Source organism: Laccaria bicolor, genomic scaffold, assembly GCF_000143565.1.
Source record: "Laccaria bicolor S238N-H82 LACBIscaffold_6 genomic scaffold, whole genome shotgun sequence".
Classification (NCBI taxonomy): Eukaryota; Fungi; Basidiomycota; class Agaricomycetes; order Agaricales; family Hydnangiaceae; genus Laccaria; species Laccaria bicolor.
In genome coordinates, this window is record NW_001889877.1 from 874,323 (window position 1) to 893,138 (window position 18,816).

Consider the following 18,816-nt stretch of genomic DNA (forward strand, 5'->3'; position numbering starts at 1 on the left):
GAAATGTCACAACCAATCCTACCAGGTCCTACCATCCGATGAGGATGGGAAATGATCCCTGTCCGAAATAGGCCTGAGTCAGGTCCAGTTTCAACACAGCCAAATACAATTCAAAAAAATTCACGCTGCAAAGCATTATGCAAGGCACTGTAATAATATTATTTCGCAGAAACTATGTTGATGCCTATTTAGCCCTACATATCTCGTGATGAGTAAGCTTGGATGTGATGGAGAAGAAGGCAAGTCAAGTCATGGGAAGAAGAAGAAAGGCGTGAAAGGCCAGGATGGACCAATGTTGGAGGAGAGGGCCCCTCAGCCGAACGTTGAACGTTGAACGTTGAAGAGGTGTCAGGTTCGTTCCGTCGTTTTGTAGGGTCTCCCGTTAGTATTTACCAAGTATTTACGTGCGAATAGAGGGGTCATTGACGGCTGAGCAAATCCAGGTCAGACTCCTGCTCAAAAGAGTTGCGTCATTGAACTTATGGCATATTTTCTTCAGGAGCGCACAAAAATGACAGCGTCGTTACATAAAGTCAAAAGGCAACACTGCCTACCAAAATCGCAACTTTAAGCAAGCAGCCGCTCTGTATACTCGAGCTATAGAGGTGTCGCCAAAACCCGAACCCGTTTTCTATAGTAATCGTGCGGCATGTGTGTTTGTCCGCTTTTGACATCTCCGTTCTGTATAGGCTACGTGAACATGTCACCTCCAAAACACGACTTGGTTGTGCTGGAGTGCGACGAGGCACTCAAAGTTGATGCCAACTACGTCAAGGCCCTCAACCGACGCGCGATTGCTTTGGAAGGGCTTGAGGGTACGAGGAGTCCGTCAGAGGTTCGTCGCGCCCCTCTGGTTACCTCCGTGTTTAATCCGAGTCTACGAGAGAGCATCGTCAGCGGGGAGTTAGGTAAGTGGCCCCACGCAGGTTCGTTTTACTTTCACTTGATTGATCGTTTGAATTCGTGTAGGAAATAGCCTCAGAAGAGAGAAAGGCAGATGATAACAAGACCAGAGCAGAAAACTTCCACAACTCTCTCGCGGCTGCGGAGCAGCAGTCCGAAACAGGCGCGTTCCAGTGACGAGGATCGAATGGCATAAGACGTCGATGGGAACTGGAGAGGAAGGAACTTCCACCATTTGAGAGGTCAAGGCAACGATTCGGAAGGAGGCAAGACTTTGACAGCTGGAGAGGGAAATCCTTAGATTGGGGGGGACAGGGATGAACTTCATCTAGCTTCGTGTCCTTGGTATCATTCACCCGTTTTCGATCTTGGCCATGAGTTTATGAAATTTTCCATCTGGGAGCATATCAGCTATGTGTCAGTATGAGAGGGTGATAACGGCTGTTTATAATACACATTAGACGGCTGTTAGTTAAAGGAGGGGAGAAACAGCAAACACACGTCATGGGTTCATCAGCACCCCGCTGGCACTTTCTCTGTAGCAAGGTGAGTTGACGGCCACATTAGAAAATTAGCACGACACATACCTGGAGTGGTTCATTTTATCCTTGGAATCGTAACATTGTTATTTTTTCTATCGTCATCAATCAAATCCAGGATCGGCTATCCTAGCTAGCCATAACTTAACATGCCAAGGCAATGGGGGAAACAACCTAGTAATATATTCATCATTCTCGCCCAAGCATGGCGTAAAGACACAAGTGCCATGTAGGGTCAGAACCGCCACGCGACGGCTAGGGAGACGGGGGCTGTGGAGGAAGTGAATAACCCTCTGTTTGTGACTTCATGTACTGGGAGAAATCGGGTTCATATCCGTAGGTCATCCCACCGAGCTGGACTGGACCCTTTGCCCTCGTGACAAATCGATGGAGGCGGAACCGTACCACCCACGGCGAGAATATGTCCCAAGGCAATATCGAACTACGTCGGTGGTCACAGAGCAGTGCAAGTAAGTCGAATGAACCTAACTTTGCTGAGTCGCATGAGACGTCCACATTCGAGGACGACTTACGGATGACTTGGAGGGAAGGTTCCTGTCCAACTTCCCAGGTTATCAACTTTTGTTGCAAGATTTTCTTCATTGATAAAAAGCGATCCGTTGTATGATAGAAATTAAGACCGGGGGCAGCGTATATTATGTCGCGGCCAACAGCTTCGAGTCTCCTGACGTTGCGCCAGCTACGCTGCCAGTCGCCCTTGGTTACTATCTATAAGGGATGAGCGTTAACCAGCATGAAGTATTGAGCAGATATACCCAGACATCCCTCAGATCGTTGAAATCAAGAGGAAGTTGATTCATATCGATCCCATCCCGAAATTCGAAGGTGTATAACTTGGACGATACCCATTTCATCCCTCCGCCATATTTACTGTTTAAATGGCGGATTTTCACCCTACAATGAAGTCAAACTTGAATCTCTTGTATCAAATGCTGGGACTAACGTGATGGGTGCCATGGTGGATTGTACAATAGATAAGCTAAGACTTTTCCCTAACTGCTGCGATGTGGAGTCCAGAAAGGAGTCACATTAAGACGTCTAAGAGTCCAAATGTGGGAGGTTGGATTCAATAACGAGTTGTATCATAGGAGTCGCTAGTACGCCACTAGATAAGTGAAGGAACCTGCTTCGTATGATTCTACGATTGTAACAATCTCTTGATAGATGTTTTCCTCGGATGGTTCCTCAAAGGCACCCTCTGCGATACGTGGCATGACTCGGGTCAAAAAACTTAAGTTCAAATGTGGAAGGCACCTTCTGTTTATGACAGCTCGAAACTTCGTTCGAGCGCCCTTGTTTGAACCTTAACCAGCCATTTTGGTTCTACAAGCCTTCGGGTGATGCAGTTGCTGTCTATTGATCAGCGTTGCTCCCATAACGGGTTCTTCTACCTATTATCGCTATTTTGTGCAAACAAGGTCATTTTGACAACGGTCTACAGTTATGTAGTTAGCTGGAAGCCAAAGGATTTGTTCGGACATCGTACCTTGTGGCATGCCTTCGGGTATATCGCCATTTGCTTCTTGTTTGCTTCAAGGATTAGACAAAGCCAGACCAATAGCCAGATCAACAATGTCATGGCGATATAACTGAGTGAAGCGATGGTCTGTTAGAAGATCAAGAGCCATAGAAGTGATTGTCCCAGTCCGTCGTCCGCCTCTCGCCTCCGAGCCAGTGATATTAACGAGATCAAAGACATGCAGAACCCCAACGCCGAGGACGGGATCCAACATTAGGTTCCGAAGGCTGATATCACCGGTTTCGATTCCTTGTTTCCAGAGCGCGTAGTAGTGGCCTGAAATCAGGTAAACAAAATATGTAGAGAATCAAAAGAATCGTCATTTACATTCAAAACATTCCTTCCAACCTGTGAAAAACTTCTTCGCATCTTTGGAAGTGAGGAGTGCAAATTTTTCAAACGACATGGGATAAGCACGCGAAATACATACGTGCGACTTTGTTTTCTGGTCAGCTTGAGACCCAAATCATCACGAATAGATTTGGTGTGATAGTTGATATCCATGAAATAGACGACGGTCACGGTTGGATCCCTCAGCTCAGCTCAACCAAAACACAAGAATCAAGAGCCTCTCTGGTGGCGATGGTCGAATCCACTGAGCTGGGTGTGAATGGGTATTTACCGGCACTGCAAGCTAAACGTTGGAAGATCAGTGTGGAAAATGTGTGAGTATTCGGCGGCAGGGTTGGTAGACGGATGAAGGGAAGGATCGTGAACGGAGAATGGTCGATTTGATGTTGTGACCATTCCCGAGGTCAATCTCACAAAAAACAAGCAGTCAATTGTTTTTATTCTGTCGGGCCCCTTTAACATAATTTGAACAATACTCAAGCAAATGCTTCATATTATCGTGAACAAAGGTACGACTTCACATAATATCGAAGTCTGTCTACGAGAGACTAAGCAAATGCACCGTCATGATCATGGTGAATTTCATTTGATAGTCAATATGTAAAGACAACAAAAATTTAAGCTAACAATCCCTCCTTTGTAGAGAATAGTCCCATTCCTATAGTTGCACGTCCTTCCATCCGTTGAGTTTCTTCCGCACATCCTTCGTCCGTCAAAGATCTCCAGTATGATTCCTCACTCTGAAACCCATGATCTACCCACCGAAAGAGACCCCCTGCAGTGTACTGCGTAACAGAGTAGCGGGTGGAACCCTTAGGAACAGGGACATTTGAATGCGTGAGAATGGCGGAGGGGATCAGGATTGTTGAGCCAGGAGGAAATTCGATTACCAGCCCTGCTTCCCAGAGAACAAGGTGGCCACCCTCTTTCGAATCATACCTGCCTGCCCCATAGATGGAGCACATTCCAAAAGGAAGGTCGTTGAAGTCCTTGTGTTGTTTGCAACAAGTCCTGGAGCCAAAGTTTACGGTCGTGGATGGCCAAACGCTGTTGTGGAAGTTTCGCCGAAGATTACAGTCGTGTTGCAACAGAGCGTCGAGATGGTCCACGTAGTATCCGTGTAACTTCGGCATCCACGTAGCAAACGCACCTAGTTTATATTTAATCGGGGTAGTGGCAGTAATGAAAGAATGGGGCGTACTCGAAGCGAAGCCTGCGACTTTCTGAACAGATTCGTTGGAAATAAGTTTTGACAAGGCGGCGGCATTGGCATCGTTGTGACAAAGGTTCCCGGGTTTCTACTGGGAGTTAACTGGGTATGTAGTACCGTCTGGCCTCCGCCATAAGAGATCTCAATCGCCATTGCTGGGAAGTTTCCCCGGCGATGTTTCCTCGCCTTCTTTTAAAATTTGCATTCGGAGTGCGCCTGCTCAATCGCCTGCCTAATTTTGTCATTAACGGTGTCCCACGAGTTGTGGCTTGGTCAACCGGCTAAAACAGCGATGACCCGGGCCAGTTTATCAAGGATGGGGGTGGGCGTTCTGATGTAACCGTGAGCCAGGGGCGAACAGGAACGTAAAGTAACTTACATCCCACTCGACTAGGCGGAAGCCAAACTTTGAGTCCTTACCTACCAGCTCCTCCAGTGTACAATCTTCGGCTTCTGTTCCCTGACGCCGACATACGCAGTCGATGCTATGTCGGTTTTCTTGATCGAGTGGTTGGTGTTAATGGGGTTGGAGGGCATGACGTGTTTATGGAGGGCCCTCTTAACAGATTTCCTGTGTAGTGCGTGGCCCATCTCGTGTGCCTCGGCTTGCCGACGCTTTGTCCGATTCTTGTGTGACCTTTTCTTCATCCTGAACGAGGCTTTGGAGATTTCATCTGCCGCTAAGTTGGTGTGTGCCGCTTGACTCTTAGTGGGGATGTGAGTAGGGGGTTTCGTGGCTGAGGGCAGATCAGGTGAGAGATCGCGTGGTGGAGCTGGGATTGGGGACGAAAAAAGGGGAGAAAGAGAGGTCGGAGGAGAGGTCAAAGGAGAGGACAAAGGAGAAGCCGTGTCGTCTTCAGGGATAGGCGGGTCATCAGCTTCATCAGCGACGGCGGCATCCATGAGCTCTTGAAATTTGAAAGCAGGGTTCGCAGGGGTTGTCCAGGAGGAGAACGTGATTCCAGGGCGCGTCTGAATCTAAATCGCGAAAGTTATTAGTTTGATATAGAGAGGGTAGGCGAAGACTCACCTGGCGACTCGAATCAGCTGTGATGGGCTCTGCAGATAAAGTCGTCAGTATCAGTGTTAATTTTTGTGGCCACGCGTACTCCCAACCAGACGCGTTCGGACTCCCGTGCCACGAGGATCCACAACGCGTCTTTTGGAAGGAATACCGTGAGGCTAAAAGAAAGTAAACTCACCAAGATGTATCTCGGCCATAAGTAAGATGGTGGGTCGTCAGTGAGAACGTTTGAACTTTGAAGCCGTTGACTCCATGTTGTGAGAAACATGTGACTTTCCGAAGCTTTGAAGCCTCTGAACCAGCTCTGAGATCTGAACTTCTGAAGGCCCTCCCCCACTTCCCGCCGTCGACGAAGAACAAGCAGCTCAACGCCATCTTTCAACGAACAGCGCAAAGACAAAAGGTGGAAAGACGAAACCGTTGGTTGGGCTATGTCCCAATACTTCGAGGTCTTGGATCCAACACCGAGGCTTCGACCCACATACCCACCAAGTCTTCCGATTCCAAGCCCTCTGATCCTCATCCTCAAATCAAGTCCACCAAATCCTTCCAAGACCAAAAGAAACAACCCCTTCAAAAATCAAAACGATAAACGGTACGCCTCGGAGCGGCGTATTGTGTGATGTTCCCGCAGCCACATTGTGGGGTACCGGTTTGGGATATGATATATATGAGGGATGAGTTGAGTGTTTCTTTTCTTGTTTTTTTCTGCACTTTGGTTTGGACTTGCGAATCCTTTGGTTCTTTTACATCTCCCTTCAAGTCTTTTGGTTTTGGTCCTTTGCGCCCTCCTTTCTATTTTCTTTTCCCCTTTCCATGCTTTCAACACGCCCTCTTTTCTTTCGCTGCCTTTGCAAGTCCTTTCCCTTCCCTTCCTTCTCCCATTCTTTCTCTTGCGCATCATCTCCTTCGCATCCTTTGCTTTCCACTCTTTCCTCCAACCGCTCTTTTGTGTCTGCTTCCGCCTCAGCCCTCTTACGCAAGATAAATCGTTCTCTTTTAGCAGCTCTAGCTCCCTGACCAGCATTTCGGATGATTCCAGTTCAGCAAGGTCGTATCGAACCGAGGTTTCGCCCCAGCCCCCTTACGCTCTCTTTCACTAGCTCCCTGACCAGCATCTCGGACGATTCGAGTACATTTGGACTCCCACCATGGCGTATTCTTGTATACCCATTGTCCCTGCGACGCGCCTTGCAGATATTTCAAAAGTCGCCGAAGTCGCGTCTAATTTGAAAATTCTGTTCCAGTCCATTTCAATGACGACCGAAGCATGGATGTTGAAAAGGAGCTTGTTAGCCTCGTAAGATCCCCACTCCTTGTTACCAGTTAACATTCATATCTTTCTTTCAATCAGATCTTTCTCCCATTGAAAGGTTGGGCTCAGCAATAGTAGACGAAATTCACCTGTGTGCTACCCCATTTCTGATGACGTACGCTTCATGTTCCCCCTTTTCAGTACATATCCCAGTGCTAATGACGGCTAGGCGATCTAGCCAACTGCCCCAGGATCACTCGTCTGAGTCGCGTCTCTCGCCGTTGAGGATCCCACAATCTCCTGCTCCTTTCCAGAAAGGTGGAGAGAAGCCTGCGACCTACGAAGATCCAGCATTAAGCTCCCCCCCTCTTGGTCAGCGAGATGGAGGTGACGCAAAGCCCCCGTATGTTCCCTTCCTGCTATTTTTGTCTTAACTCAGCGCTAACACTAACTAATGGCATCCTCAGAACGACCATCGCTAGTTCCGACATCAACCCTTATACTGGCCTCCCTTATACCGGCTCCCCTTACGCCCTCTCCTCTTATACCAGAGACATCGCCTCCAGCACCAATCTTCATGATTGGCCTGAGGACTCATCAGATAACGAGGCATACCAAACGGCGCCAAGCACTCTGGAATCTCGCTCTCCATCACAGCGATCTCAAGACACATACTCTCTTACTTCCGCTGTCAATATCAGGCCTCCGTGAGTACCTTCCCCAGCAACCATGACATCATTTTGATGTTGTTCACAGACCTGTCTTTTTTTTCCCACCGCTGAGGATCCCACAGTCTCCTGCTCCTTCCCAGAAAGGTGGAGAGAGGCCTGCGCCCTCTCGAGCATCAGGCTCCCCCCCTCATGCCCAGGGAGACAGAGCCGATGCAAAGCCCCTGTGTGTTCCCTTCCTGCTATTCTTGTCGCTAACGCTAACTAATGGTGGCCCTCAGAACAACCATTGCTAGCCCCGAAAATCAGCTTCCTCCCGACCACTGGATCTTTCACCCTAAGAACTTTGTAGCGTCACCAAACATCAACCCTTATTCCAGCTCCCCTTACGCCCCCTCCTCTGATACCAGAGACATCGCCTCCAGCACCAATCTTCATGATCGACCTGAGGACTCCCCTTACGCCCCCTCCCCTTATACCAGAGACATCGCCTCCAGCACTGATCTTTACTCATTAGATAACGAAGAATACCCAACGTTGCCAGGCCCTCTGCAATTTCATGATCCCTCGCAGCAATCCCAAGACACATACTCTCTTACTTCCGCTGTGAATATCAAGCCTCTGTGAGCACCTTCCTCAGCAACTCTGACGTCTTTTTGATGTTGTTTGCAGACCTGTCTTTTTCTTCCTGTTTCAAAATGTTTCCTCGCGAATCCCCGTTGATGATGAACCTGTCATCCCATCAAGTTCTCCGGCTTATCCTCGACAAAATTATGTTGTTGAGAGGGGAGAGGTTGCACGGTCAGCCTATGTAAGTAAATCATCGAAAGATTTATCTCCAGCACGACTTACATGACTGGTAGATCCAAGTCGATGGGAAGCTCCAGAAGCTTAGGCACAGACATAAGCTCACACCAGATCAGTGGCAATTGATGTATTGCCATGATGAGATTCGAGGACGTCATATCCGCATAGAGCTCTTCAGTAAGTAGCTCAGAGCCGATCTTTTTGCTATTTCCTCTCTAACTTGCTATCAACAATTTTTCCAGCCCACTTAGCGCCTGCTGCCAAAGTCACGATGAGATATCTTGGCCTTCTTTTTATCTTTGCCGGTTGGGTTGTTCTACTATATGGCATGATTCACATTCATAAGACAGGGTGGAAAGTAGTGACGGGTGTCGCAGCTGCAGTTGTCTGGGTTCAATTCTGGAAGTTGCATAGATTCAATTTTGTGCCGGGCACAACCTGGCATATATTGCCAATGTTGTGGCCCCAGTTCCTTGTAAGTAGATGGGCATGGTTGACCGGTTGAGATGTCATGAAATATTTCTACATAACCCTCCATCCCATTCTATCCTTGCCATTAATCTCATTGAACTTTTTGAAGTTATATGGTTAGTCTTTTTGCCTTGCTGCTGTGCTTGATCACCTGGTTAAAAAACAACTTACCCACCATTATGTTGCGCGCAACTTCACAGCCGTTATTCCCAGGAACAGAATCAGCACAGAACGTGCGATGGTGGAGGATGGGCTTGATTTGAACTGACTTCCTCTTGATCTCAGAGTGGGATATTACTGGGTATATCTGCTCATTTCTTTTTGGTTGATGCTCATCTCCTCTGCTCCCATAGATAACTACCAAGGGTGACCCATGGTGGTTTTGGAAAGACACGAGATTGGAAATCATTGACCACTCGGGCGTGAAGTATTATGCCTCCGCCGCAGACTTTTACCTTTCACTCGAACCAGAGCACAATCTGGGAAAACGAAACACGTCCTTCTATCCAAGTAATCAGTATGTCAACCCCGAAATCTGACACCCTCCAAGCACTGAATGAATTCAGGTAAACTTGACTTACTTTTCATGCTTTGTCGCCCCAGGCAGTCGTCGATAAAGGGGAATCTCTTTCGTTGGGGACGTGTGGCAGAGATTCGTCTCCGTCAACTTTTAACAGGCTCAAAGGACTTTCGGGTCGGCGGACTGGACTACGGTTATAAACCCGATTTTTCTGAATTTATCACAGGAGAGCACTTTCTGATCAGACAGTCGTCAACAGCCTCTTCAGCAGCGCTTGTATTCGATTGGAATTTGAGAATGTTTTGACCCTAGGCGCTTTTCTGGACTATATGTGTGTAAATTTCTGTAGGTTCAAATAATGTTTCAGATGAGGATTACAGGCGAATAATGAGTTACACATAGGTATACATTCTACTATACATACAACAGATGAATGAGAAGCATGAACTGCATATCATAACACATCCCTCAATATTCCGCAAGAGGTATGACTTTCCCTGCGACAATGGTCATAAAACATCCAACCTATTATCGGCAATAAAAACTTTGCACTTACCGATGTCAGAGAACGGCGATGGTTTCTTACGCCCCAGTCTTTCAATGTCCCCACTGTCAAAGAATGAATACCCAGCTAGAATCGACAAGAAGCATCAATCAGCCTTGATACCAAGAATCTAGAACCAATCACTTACGCAAAGCCACATCATCTTCATCAGAAGAAAGGTCTACACCATTGATAGGTCGCCCTGTCTTCGAGTCCCTCAAAATACCCAAATGGTCAACGAACGGTGCTGGGTTTTCATTCGCCGACCGGTGCAGCTGGATAAGTATTCGCTGGATATCATACAGGTATCCTTGGAGCGTATTCAAAAAGCGGCGTGTCTGCAGGTGCTTCGAGGATGCACACCTAACGTCCAACATCAGTAACAACACATTCAGACGGTGAAACAGCATCATACACAGAGATTCCATCTTCTTTGATGATATACCCTATACCGTAGCCATTGCCGGAGACAGGACCGAACCCAAACAACCTCAATGCAGGGTTTCCACAGTTTGAAGTGGAAATAATCGACGTGCTGAGGAGAGCCCAGCCAGGGTCGGTGAATATGGCGGGCATCTTTTGGCTCGGAGGCCATGGAGCAGGATCGTCTGGAGATGGATTGAGGTTGCCAGCCAGCTGACGTTGTAGGAGGCAGTACAATGCGTAAAGGTGCCTAGGAGAGGAGGGTGAGTGGAGATAGGCAACAATGATACATGATGGCCGTACCTATCCTGCCCCAGCCCCTGACTACACTCTCTCGTAAGTCTAACGTGGTTTTCGCAAGCCTTCTTGAGGGAAGAGACCTTCTGCGCGGGTTCCGCTTCAGAATAGAATATCTACATAGCGTGATCACATCAGCCTGGAGTCTCAAAGGACCAGGAGACCTCTGACCTTCGTGAACTCAACACTCTCAGGTTGAACCGACCTGATTGCCTCCGTGCGCCCATGCAAGAACGCTTTGGTCATCGCAGGCTCGTAAACACACTCAATTCGCCCTATGCACACACATAGTCAAACCCTCAAGAGCCAGCCACGACGCACAATGACACTCACCATAGAGACCGAAGTACGCCGCTTGAAATGCCATCTGCACAAACGCATCGGGACTGAACCCGTGGCTCGTGATAAAGTTCTTCCCGTACCCCTTGAACTCCAGTGCCTGACAGTCGTTCTGGCAAATAAGGTCGCTGATCCTGGTTTCAGCGAACCGAACCCCTGCACGCAATTCGGGTGAAAGCCTCCATTCAAGCTTCTTAGGCGTGGTGTCGATACGGTCGACGGGGCTTGGTGGCTCTGGGAGGGGTATCAAAATTATAATTTTGGTAGGAGGGGAAAGAACTTGCTCTGGGAACCGCGTGGAGCTTTGTAAGCCTTTGCATGAGGTGAGAGCTTCGCATGGAAGAGTGTTGGTGCTGAAGGGTTGATGGAGCGTGCGAGGAGCATGAGTCCTTCCGTGAATATGTCTGCAGCGAATCTGCGGTACGTTTAGAGAATCATTCATAGAATAGAACTTGAAAACACACCTCAGGACGGTGTGTCCGTCTACACCTGTATGTTCAAAATTGATTCCGGCTGCACCATCCGCACATACAATGATTTGAAGCTGGGAGTAATCAGTTCATGCTCTTTTGTCCTAAGAAATACTTACCTTGTCATACCATCGGTTAGTACACGTCCCCACTTGTTCTCCTTCCTGCAGACTATAAGTCCCACACAAAAAGTTGCTGCACAAGTCGGCCAAGTTCTCCGGAGCAGTGTCGTCCAAGCACACGATAAACAGCGCGTTGTCCACAATATCAAGGCATGCTTTGTTGTTTCTGTCCTTGCCCAGCATGACGCGGAGACCCGACCAAATCTTGCGATTCTCAGTTGACAAGACGCCGATCGAACCCCGAGCGACCTCGGATCGGTCTGTCACGTCTGCGTCTGTGACGATGCCGTGCAAGTTGCGCAAAATTTCACGTTCGGTTAGAACAGGGAGGTTGTGGTCGTCAAGGACGTCAAACCAGTCTGGGTGAAGCCTCAGTACGCTTTGTGGTTAGAGAGTCAAAAGACGAACAGAACTGTCCCCGCCTAAGAACGACGATATGTCTCGACTCAGCATGAACTTCCATTTTGCACCCTCTCTAGAGTTCATGTCAGCCTAATTTCGGAAAGAGATGACACAACAAACATCTGTGGGTATCCTAGATGTTCCAAATAATCGGGAATATTGATCCATGTCAAGTGGTATTCCGCGAACAGTGTCAGGTTCAAGAAGGCCAGCACGTAAATCGTGGATGAATCCTAGGGAAGATACGATAAGGGAAGCTGCCCTAGGAAGTTGGGTGCCCCGATCCGGCGTAGGGTCATTCCTTGGGCAACGGTAAGATCGGCGCGATTGTCTAAGTGACGATGAAACTCACTCAAGAACGAAGAAGGGATTCAGCGCCAGAACAACTGGATCGCTATGCGATAGGTATGACTCATACCTATAGTACAGCATAAGCAGTCATCCAGCAAAGAAGAATTAGTTGTACCAGAACTCTTCAATATAACTGCGTTGATTAGTTTCAATCGGTTATTCAAGATTAAAGATGCATCGTACCTGTCCTTATCCTTCGCCCAATCCCGCAAACGCTTCTGAATTTCCGGGCCATCCTTCTCCAAGAACTCCTTGACAGCAGCTGCGGTCAACTCATGCTCCTTCTCATCCTGGAGCGCCTCCAGAGCCTTCAAATACCTCCTACACGTATCCTCAAGCGGTGGAATTGGAAGCCTTGGAAGTTTACCCTGGAACGAGAATGTCCGACGTGGGTGTTCAGTGCTAATAAACGGCGCCATGAGAGTGAGGAGAAAAGAATAGCAACGGGGGGAAATCATGCCTGTCATTTACTCCCATTACGGGAGCCCTTGTAGCCGATCGTGAGCCAAATGCGGGGTGGTCAAGTGCTGCTCTCAACTTTCTCCCTAGCGGCTCTGAGCTTAGCCACGAATGCCGCCCACGTCTGTCGAGCGCTTCGGCTTGAACACCTCCCAAAGACTCGATGCGAAAGAACGCGTGCACGGTCTTGTGAGGACTTCGAATTCCTTAGATGTCGAAGGTGAGCAACAGAAAGTAGGTTTCCGATCTCTTGAAAGTTCCAACTGGGCCTAGTTCGTGCGGGGCACTGCCCACACCATCTGCTTCAAGTAGCACAGCCAAATGAACGTGCTTCTTGATGATGATTGCCATCACCACCGTCAAGACAGGTCGAGACGCCGTTTACATGAAGCACGAAGTTACCCACGAATGCCCACAAGCATATAAGGGCGTCAACTCTGAACAACACTCTTGCCCCCCAGCCTGGCGCTGAAATCCCATCTTCGAAGTGGTGAGCGCGATTCCGGTCAGATTGCTCTGGAACTCACTCAGTTTTTCTATCAGACATATAAAGCTGGTCTTTGTTGCCATTTCAGTTCTCGATTGTCCGACTTACACAAATACTACGTGATCGCCTTCTGAACCTTTCCGCGATAAATCCAAGAGCATGCGTCCCACCCACTTCACCGCACTTGTTCTGTTTTTGTCCCAGTTGTACTTCGGAACTGCACTCCCAACGGTAGGTGTATCGCGTCTGATCTTTCCACCCCCATCTCATGAAGCTCAACTATTTTCCATCCAGAACAGACATGAGTTGATCGCGAAACGCGGAGATTTGACTGAGCCCGTCGTAAATCGGGCTGTTGCTCCCAGTGTTGATTTTTACCCTCGTGGTGGTGCTGATGATTTGGACACACGAGAGCTGGAGGAGTTCTGGCTCATCGCACGCGGGGTTCGTTTCTTTGCCCAATTATGGTTAGCTTGATTCTAATTCCACCTTACTAAAATATAGGACGAAAAGGTACAGGAAATCTTCAACTTCGTTGGCCTTGTAAATGACGTATTTTAGCCTAAGCCACGCCCATTGCCCGTTCCTCCCCCTCCTCCTCCTCCCCCTCGGCCCTTGCCCCCTGTTCCAGTTCAAAACCCCGTCCAGGCGGTGCGTGTAAACGATCTCTTGCACTGACCCATGCACTTAACTTTGCGTGACATTCAGCCTGCCCCTAGACCTGCATATGCAAGTCGCCCTCTTCCACTTGCAAAGGGCAAGGCAAAGGTACGTGCTTTTGATCTCTTTGGCGTCTGACTTCATGTTGACCTTCATAATTCAGGAACGGTGAGGACTTTGTTTTCATTTTCTAAACAGTTGGTCCTGACTATCACCCCAGAAATTGGCCGAGGCGGATACTAGATTGATGTAACTTGGAACGTGAATAGAGTGGTGTGTCGGGTATAAAAAACAATGAATAAAACAGATGTTTGATTAACTGCACTCCAATTGGGGGGAAAAATCAGTCAAGCAGCCCCTCGTCCGGCCCTTCCTCAATCCTGAGCTTCTCGCGTATCGTACATTCAAAAAGCGTCAGTGTTCCTATTGGAACATGCTACAGCTCAAGGGAAATTTGAATCCAGAGAGATCTATACTGGCATCGCGAAATTAAGGGGATTCAACAATCCATGGATACATATTATAGTCCTAAGTCGTTGTAGAGGAACTCTTAGGAACAACAGTGTTTCTAACCCCCGCTAAAATCCAAGTTTGATACTACGACTAACGTAGGAGGAACGGCAAAGCAAAACATCCGTGTTGGGAGTATCCAGAAAAATGCAGAAATCCACCTTAGAGCCGAAGATACCAGGAGAATGTCATTTGACTCCCAGCCAGAGGAGAACTTTACCAGACGGCCACAGTCAAGATTGAACTTGCATTTGTATGGTGGCCAAGAAACTCGGTCGATTTGTTCGTCTCCGAAAGGTCCCAGGTCCTTCTTGACATTTTCCAAGGATATGGACCCAGCGTAAGGGACCACTGACGACGACTGTTGGGTGAGATAGTGAGTGCGACCCGGATATACTTACGATTGCTCTGTGTAAAAATCTTCCATTACTTCTAAAATATGTTGACCAGAGGTCGACGGGACGAGGGTTGGGCCAGCTGAATAATAATTAGCAGACTGAAGGTGTACATTCTGCAGACGGACTGTACCGTGTTAATGATTCACGAATGCGAAGTAACGCGGCAAAAGACGGGCGCAGTTGGGATGTTCCGAGGCACGAAGGTCGAAAAGGTTGTCGGCATCTGCTCTACAGAAAGCAATTGCAAAGCCACAACCCCAGGGAAAGAAGTTATAATCACGCCCCGGCTGACCATAATATTGGAGGACAAGTCCGACATGCAACCATGGATATCAGGAAGGTGCTTGGAGGCCGCGTTGAAGCAATGTTGAAGGGAGGTGCGAGCAGCCAAACATTCACACAAACTCTGTTCACGCCCTTATCATGTGGCAAACGCTCGCAACACATAGCGTCAAACCCGCCAATTTTAAATTTCCAGTACCCAGTTTGAATTTCCTCATATTCAAAAGTTGATGAACGTTGGCAAGGGAGATCTTGGAAAACCTGGCAGAAGTTGTCGAAGAATTTAGAAGAGGGTGGCATCGGGGAAGGGTCAAGGAATGGCGAGGTTGGTTGGTCTTCTCTCTCGTTTTCAATGCCTTACACGTTTCTCAGCTCCATGAAACTCTAGAAAAGATTGTGGAACTTACAGAGGACCCAACGGATGAGGACATCGTTGGCCACCTAAGTCCGAATCTTCGCCTCAGCCTTGGCGGTGGAAATTCATACACTTGCGCCATCGATCTTTCCGTTTGTGTCGTTGGCAGTTACTCAGAGATCGAGCGCAATGCCAATTTCCAAGCTTCTATCTGCTTTCGACTTTGGTAGCCCGTAATCTCACTCTCACTCGACCCCGCATCCACGTCCGCTATTTGAAGGTCGTTTGAGGCCGCCCGCATGTCCATGGGGACCCAATGGATAGACAGGAGTCTTGAATATCACAGCAGCCTTTGGCTCCCGATCCGATTCACCCGATGCGACGGGTCCAACGTCTTGAGCTGCTTTCGACGGGGGCGGCTGCTATATCCCTGGTCATTGATCGGAATCCACATCTAGACCACGGTTTACCTGAATTTTCAAGGAATAGATTTGAAGGAGTGATGCAAGCCATGATCTCATGCAGCTGTTTCCCCAGATTTTCTTGCCAAGAATTGTTTTTTTTGGAATCCTCCATGCCTATTTGGCATTGAGACGGCCTCTTGCGGTGATTTGCTTATCCAGGAATCGTGTCCCATTCTCAGCTTGACTTTGGGCGTCTTCCCCCGGAAAATATTGTCTACCAACCCCGCGATCGGGGAAGCGATCTCAAGGAGTCTCTGCTCTCTCGAACAGATGCCTCTGAGCTATGTTTCATTGCTTGGTTCCCAGGGGGTATCTGAATTTGAAACCTTTTTATGGCTGCGAATTGCGAATTATCAGTGTCGGCCGATTGTCGTTTATGATCGGCTTCGCCTGCTACCTTTCCTCAAAACGTTCTGAGCGGCGGAGGTATGGTCCCGAGCATGGGTATAGTCAAGAGAGACCTGCAGCCTTGCTTTGATGATAGTGCGTCGTCAGCCACGTCCTGAAAGGAAGTCCTCTATTCATGCAGATGTCAGTTGACGCCCGACCGTTGTTTTCCTGCCTTGCCTTGAAACCCGACCGACGCACGGCTGTAGCATTGGTCAATGCATGGAAGCTTCCCTATCCAGTCTTGTTAACGGCAAGCTTCCTGGCTAGCCGTTCAGGGCGAGAATCGGCGGAAAGTCCTCGAGCCGTGCAAGTTTGGAACGTTATCCTGGATCCCCGCTTTTGATCAGCTTGTTCGTAGATTCTACACTCACCTGCCTCTGAACCCTGTTTGGATGGCCTGAAATGTTGGCGGTCTTGTGGCCTATGGATGTTGGATCATTCGCAGGTTAGTTGATGTTGATCCCGACGAATGTTGATTTTTTCTCTCACACAACTTTGCCGTTCAGGTGTCTGCCTTTCTTAGCCAGCCTTGAGCACCGGAAGACCAGTCATCATCTCATCCCTCCACCCACATATATCCAAACTGCATCCTTCCCCAGCTCACCACTGGCCTATGTACGCCATTTCCAGTCTCGATGAAATGAATTGCCAGGCGGAGGCAAATTTCCAAGCTAACGAGTCAGGGCTCGCCAGGGACACAGTTTTGAATGTCACAGTTCCAATTAGTGCCTCAAATTTTTGAGTTGGCCGTCTGATCATCGCCTCCGATCTGGGCGCCTGCACTCTAAAAAGAGGCGGTATAAAAAACCCTTTCATACCTTTGTTGCACTTCGGTTTCTTATCACAACCCCACCACCACTTCCTCTCCCCACTTCCTCTCCCACCCCACTACCAGTTTTTTTCTCTCGTTCCTCCACCCTCTTCTACACAAACATCCTATATCTACAACAGAAATGGCTCTCTCACAGCTCCTTTTACCTTCCCTCACCGTCGTTCTGACTTCGGAAAGTGGCTCGACTGTCCTCAGAGACTACCAACAGGCGCAAAGCCGCGAGATTCAGATCCCTCTTTTTGGCCCACGCGACGACGGCCTCATGGTAAGCTCCGACTTTTGAAGGTATAACGAACTTTATGCTGAGCCTTTTACTTGCAGGACACCATCGACGCGCGAACACCAACGGGCTATATCGTCTACAAGTGCGAATATTCAGTCAGTTTTCTCGTGATCTTGTCTACCTTCGAGTGCTTACTTCGCCGTTCATCCAGCACGAGCAAGACACTGCGACCCTTTTTGAAGAGAAGGCGGATAGGAAGCGGTCCTTTTGGGTACGTCTTGGCTATGAAGATGCGTTCGATAACATACTCATCGTACCGTTTTCCAGCACCGTTTGAAGGTGTTCTGCAAAATCAAGGGCTTGGGACGCAAATAACTTCTTGCATGAGTCAGGGGTGGACTTGGGGCTTGGTCTTGGTGTTCGCCTGAACTTGAGCATGGACGGGTGCCCCACATCTTGCTCTCTTATTCTTGTTGCTTGCTATCTCACTTTGTCATCGTTGTCCTCAAAGATCTAACCTTCACGTTCGTTTACTCACGTCTTTATAATACTTTCGGACTACAGTCATCCACCCCTTAATGATACGCCACCCCCATTTGATACACTTTTGACTAGCCAATATCTCACTCAATACTAGACCGATTTTTATGAAACAAGTTGTAACAAGTAGTACAAACTCATATCTACCACCGTACATAATTTGGATGCAATTGAGGCAGAATTGGCAAAGCTGTGGAGCATACAAAATGGACTGTTTTTCAGAAATAGCCAAATACAGTCACACCCCTCAATGATACACCCATAATCTTAATTTTTCTTTGTGAAATGTGGGTCAACATTCTAAAATTTGGTACAGTGATAGACGGGAATTTATCTGAGATTTTCATGTAGTTTTTGTAGAGAAAGGTTGTGCTCAAATCTGTTGAAGCTAATTTCTCATTTTGGGTGTATCATTAGCAGGTGGATGACTGTACTGCTTGTAATCAACTGCAACTTGTTGTGTTGAGCATTGTTGAGGTGTCTTGAGCCGCGCTGGGCGCCGCGTTGTAGCCTGCTTCTCGTTTGCTGAACACTAAGACGCAGTTTGGTATCGTCGTTTTGACGAAGGGGATATTGCAATAGACGTGAATACTCACTCACTCACTCATCAATCAACCGACCCTCAGCTGGTTAGATGGACGATACGTCTTGCTACAACCAATTTGGTCGAGATCTTGACGGTCTTCAGCGCAACTGGGAATTGGATAGTTCGGCACGTTCACTCATTGCAGCTGACGTTGAACTCGGACGTTTATACAGATGAGCTTGCGGTCATTTTCAAGTGGTCGTCGTTGCTGTATGCACACATTTTGTATGGTCTTCGAACAACGCTTGCAAATTCTTGTCCTTCATGTCACGCTGCCTGCACCCTTTTGCAATGGTTGAATTGTTGAATGTCCCGATTTCTTCGTACGTTGAAGTTGGCGTCCTTCATCTCCTGCAATGTGTTGATTTGAGTCTGAACATTGATGATCATATTT

General features: G+C 48.1%; 9 protein-coding genes across 9 annotated transcripts; 4 read left to right on the forward strand and 5 right to left on the reverse strand.

The window, feature by feature from the left end:
- Positions 1-284: 284 nt before the first annotated feature.
- Positions 285-1,001, forward strand: LACBIDRAFT_315654 (uncharacterized protein; the record flags this gene model as incomplete). The annotated part of the gene is made up of 5 exons (XM_001878083.1): positions 285-336; positions 415-443; positions 519-642; positions 690-908; positions 970-1,001. The coding sequence occupies 5 exons, from the start codon at positions 285-287 to the stop codon at positions 999-1,001; spliced, it is 456 nt and encodes a 151-aa protein (XP_001878118.1).
- Positions 1,002-1,697: 696 nt separating this feature from the next.
- LACBIDRAFT_315655 (uncharacterized protein) lies at positions 1,698-2,263 on the reverse strand (the record flags this gene model as incomplete). The annotated part of the gene is made up of 3 exons (XM_001878423.1): positions 1,698-1,927; positions 1,976-2,171; positions 2,219-2,263. 3 exons carry the CDS (start codon positions 2,261-2,263, stop codon positions 1,698-1,700), a joined length of 471 nt encoding a protein of 156 aa, XP_001878458.1.
- Positions 2,264-2,995: 732 nt separating this feature from the next.
- Positions 2,996-3,486, reverse strand: LACBIDRAFT_315656 (uncharacterized protein; the record flags this gene model as incomplete). Its single annotated transcript, XM_001878424.1, has 3 exons — positions 2,996-3,258; positions 3,310-3,351; positions 3,417-3,486. The coding sequence occupies 3 exons, from the start codon at positions 3,484-3,486 to the stop codon at positions 2,996-2,998; spliced, it is 375 nt and encodes a 124-aa protein (XP_001878459.1).
- Positions 3,487-3,871: 385 nt separating this feature from the next.
- On the reverse strand, positions 3,872-5,942 carry LACBIDRAFT_324729 (uncharacterized protein; the record flags this gene model as incomplete). Its single annotated transcript, XM_001878425.1, has 6 exons — positions 3,872-3,881; positions 4,096-4,457; positions 5,009-5,521; positions 5,574-5,600; positions 5,653-5,725; positions 5,746-5,942. 6 exons carry the CDS (start codon positions 5,940-5,942, stop codon positions 3,872-3,874), a joined length of 1,182 nt encoding a protein of 393 aa, XP_001878460.1.
- Positions 5,943-6,718: 776 nt separating this feature from the next.
- Positions 6,719-9,338, forward strand: LACBIDRAFT_324730 (uncharacterized protein; the record flags this gene model as incomplete). Its single annotated transcript, XM_001878084.1, has 10 exons — positions 6,719-6,867; positions 7,052-7,225; positions 7,290-7,529; positions 7,579-7,716; positions 7,772-8,113; positions 8,163-8,301; positions 8,354-8,474; positions 8,540-8,772; positions 9,122-9,264; positions 9,287-9,338. 10 exons carry the CDS (start codon positions 6,719-6,721, stop codon positions 9,336-9,338), a joined length of 1,731 nt encoding a protein of 576 aa, XP_001878119.1.
- On the reverse strand, positions 9,205-12,655 carry LACBIDRAFT_189447 (uncharacterized protein; the record flags this gene model as incomplete). Its single annotated transcript, XM_001878426.1, has 16 exons — positions 9,205-9,285; positions 9,335-9,785; positions 9,845-9,919; positions 9,981-10,195; positions 10,248-10,505; positions 10,559-10,668; positions 10,724-10,827; positions 10,886-11,115; positions 11,172-11,306; positions 11,356-11,435; positions 11,481-11,842; positions 11,892-11,958; positions 12,006-12,186; positions 12,238-12,303; positions 12,352-12,369; positions 12,420-12,655. The coding sequence occupies 15 exons, from the start codon at positions 12,653-12,655 to the stop codon at positions 9,757-9,759; spliced, it is 2,166 nt and encodes a 721-aa protein (XP_001878461.1). The 3' UTR covers positions 9,205-9,285; positions 9,335-9,756.
- A 686-nt stretch (positions 12,656-13,341) lies between these two features.
- LACBIDRAFT_293312 (uncharacterized protein) lies at positions 13,342-14,170 on the forward strand (the record flags this gene model as incomplete). The annotated part of the gene is made up of 5 exons (XM_001878085.1): positions 13,342-13,413; positions 13,477-13,626; positions 13,744-13,833; positions 13,891-13,954; positions 14,062-14,170. 5 exons carry the CDS (start codon positions 13,342-13,344, stop codon positions 14,088-14,090), a joined length of 405 nt encoding a protein of 134 aa, XP_001878120.1. The 3' UTR covers positions 14,091-14,170.
- A 240-nt stretch (positions 14,171-14,410) lies between these two features.
- On the reverse strand, positions 14,411-15,463 carry LACBIDRAFT_324733 (uncharacterized protein; the record flags this gene model as incomplete). Its single annotated transcript, XM_001878427.1, has 5 exons — positions 14,411-14,420; positions 14,451-14,713; positions 14,754-14,829; positions 15,043-15,293; positions 15,440-15,463. The coding sequence occupies 5 exons, from the start codon at positions 15,461-15,463 to the stop codon at positions 14,411-14,413; spliced, it is 624 nt and encodes a 207-aa protein (XP_001878462.1).
- Positions 15,464-17,075: 1,612 nt separating this feature from the next.
- Positions 17,076-17,858, forward strand: LACBIDRAFT_293313 (uncharacterized protein). The gene is made up of 4 exons (XM_001878086.1): positions 17,076-17,338; positions 17,395-17,451; positions 17,508-17,567; positions 17,637-17,858. The coding sequence occupies exons 1-4, from the start codon at positions 17,195-17,197 to the stop codon at positions 17,811-17,813; spliced, it is 438 nt and encodes a 145-aa protein (XP_001878121.1). The 5' UTR covers positions 17,076-17,194; the 3' UTR covers positions 17,814-17,858.
- Positions 17,859-18,816: the final 958 nt, after the last annotated feature.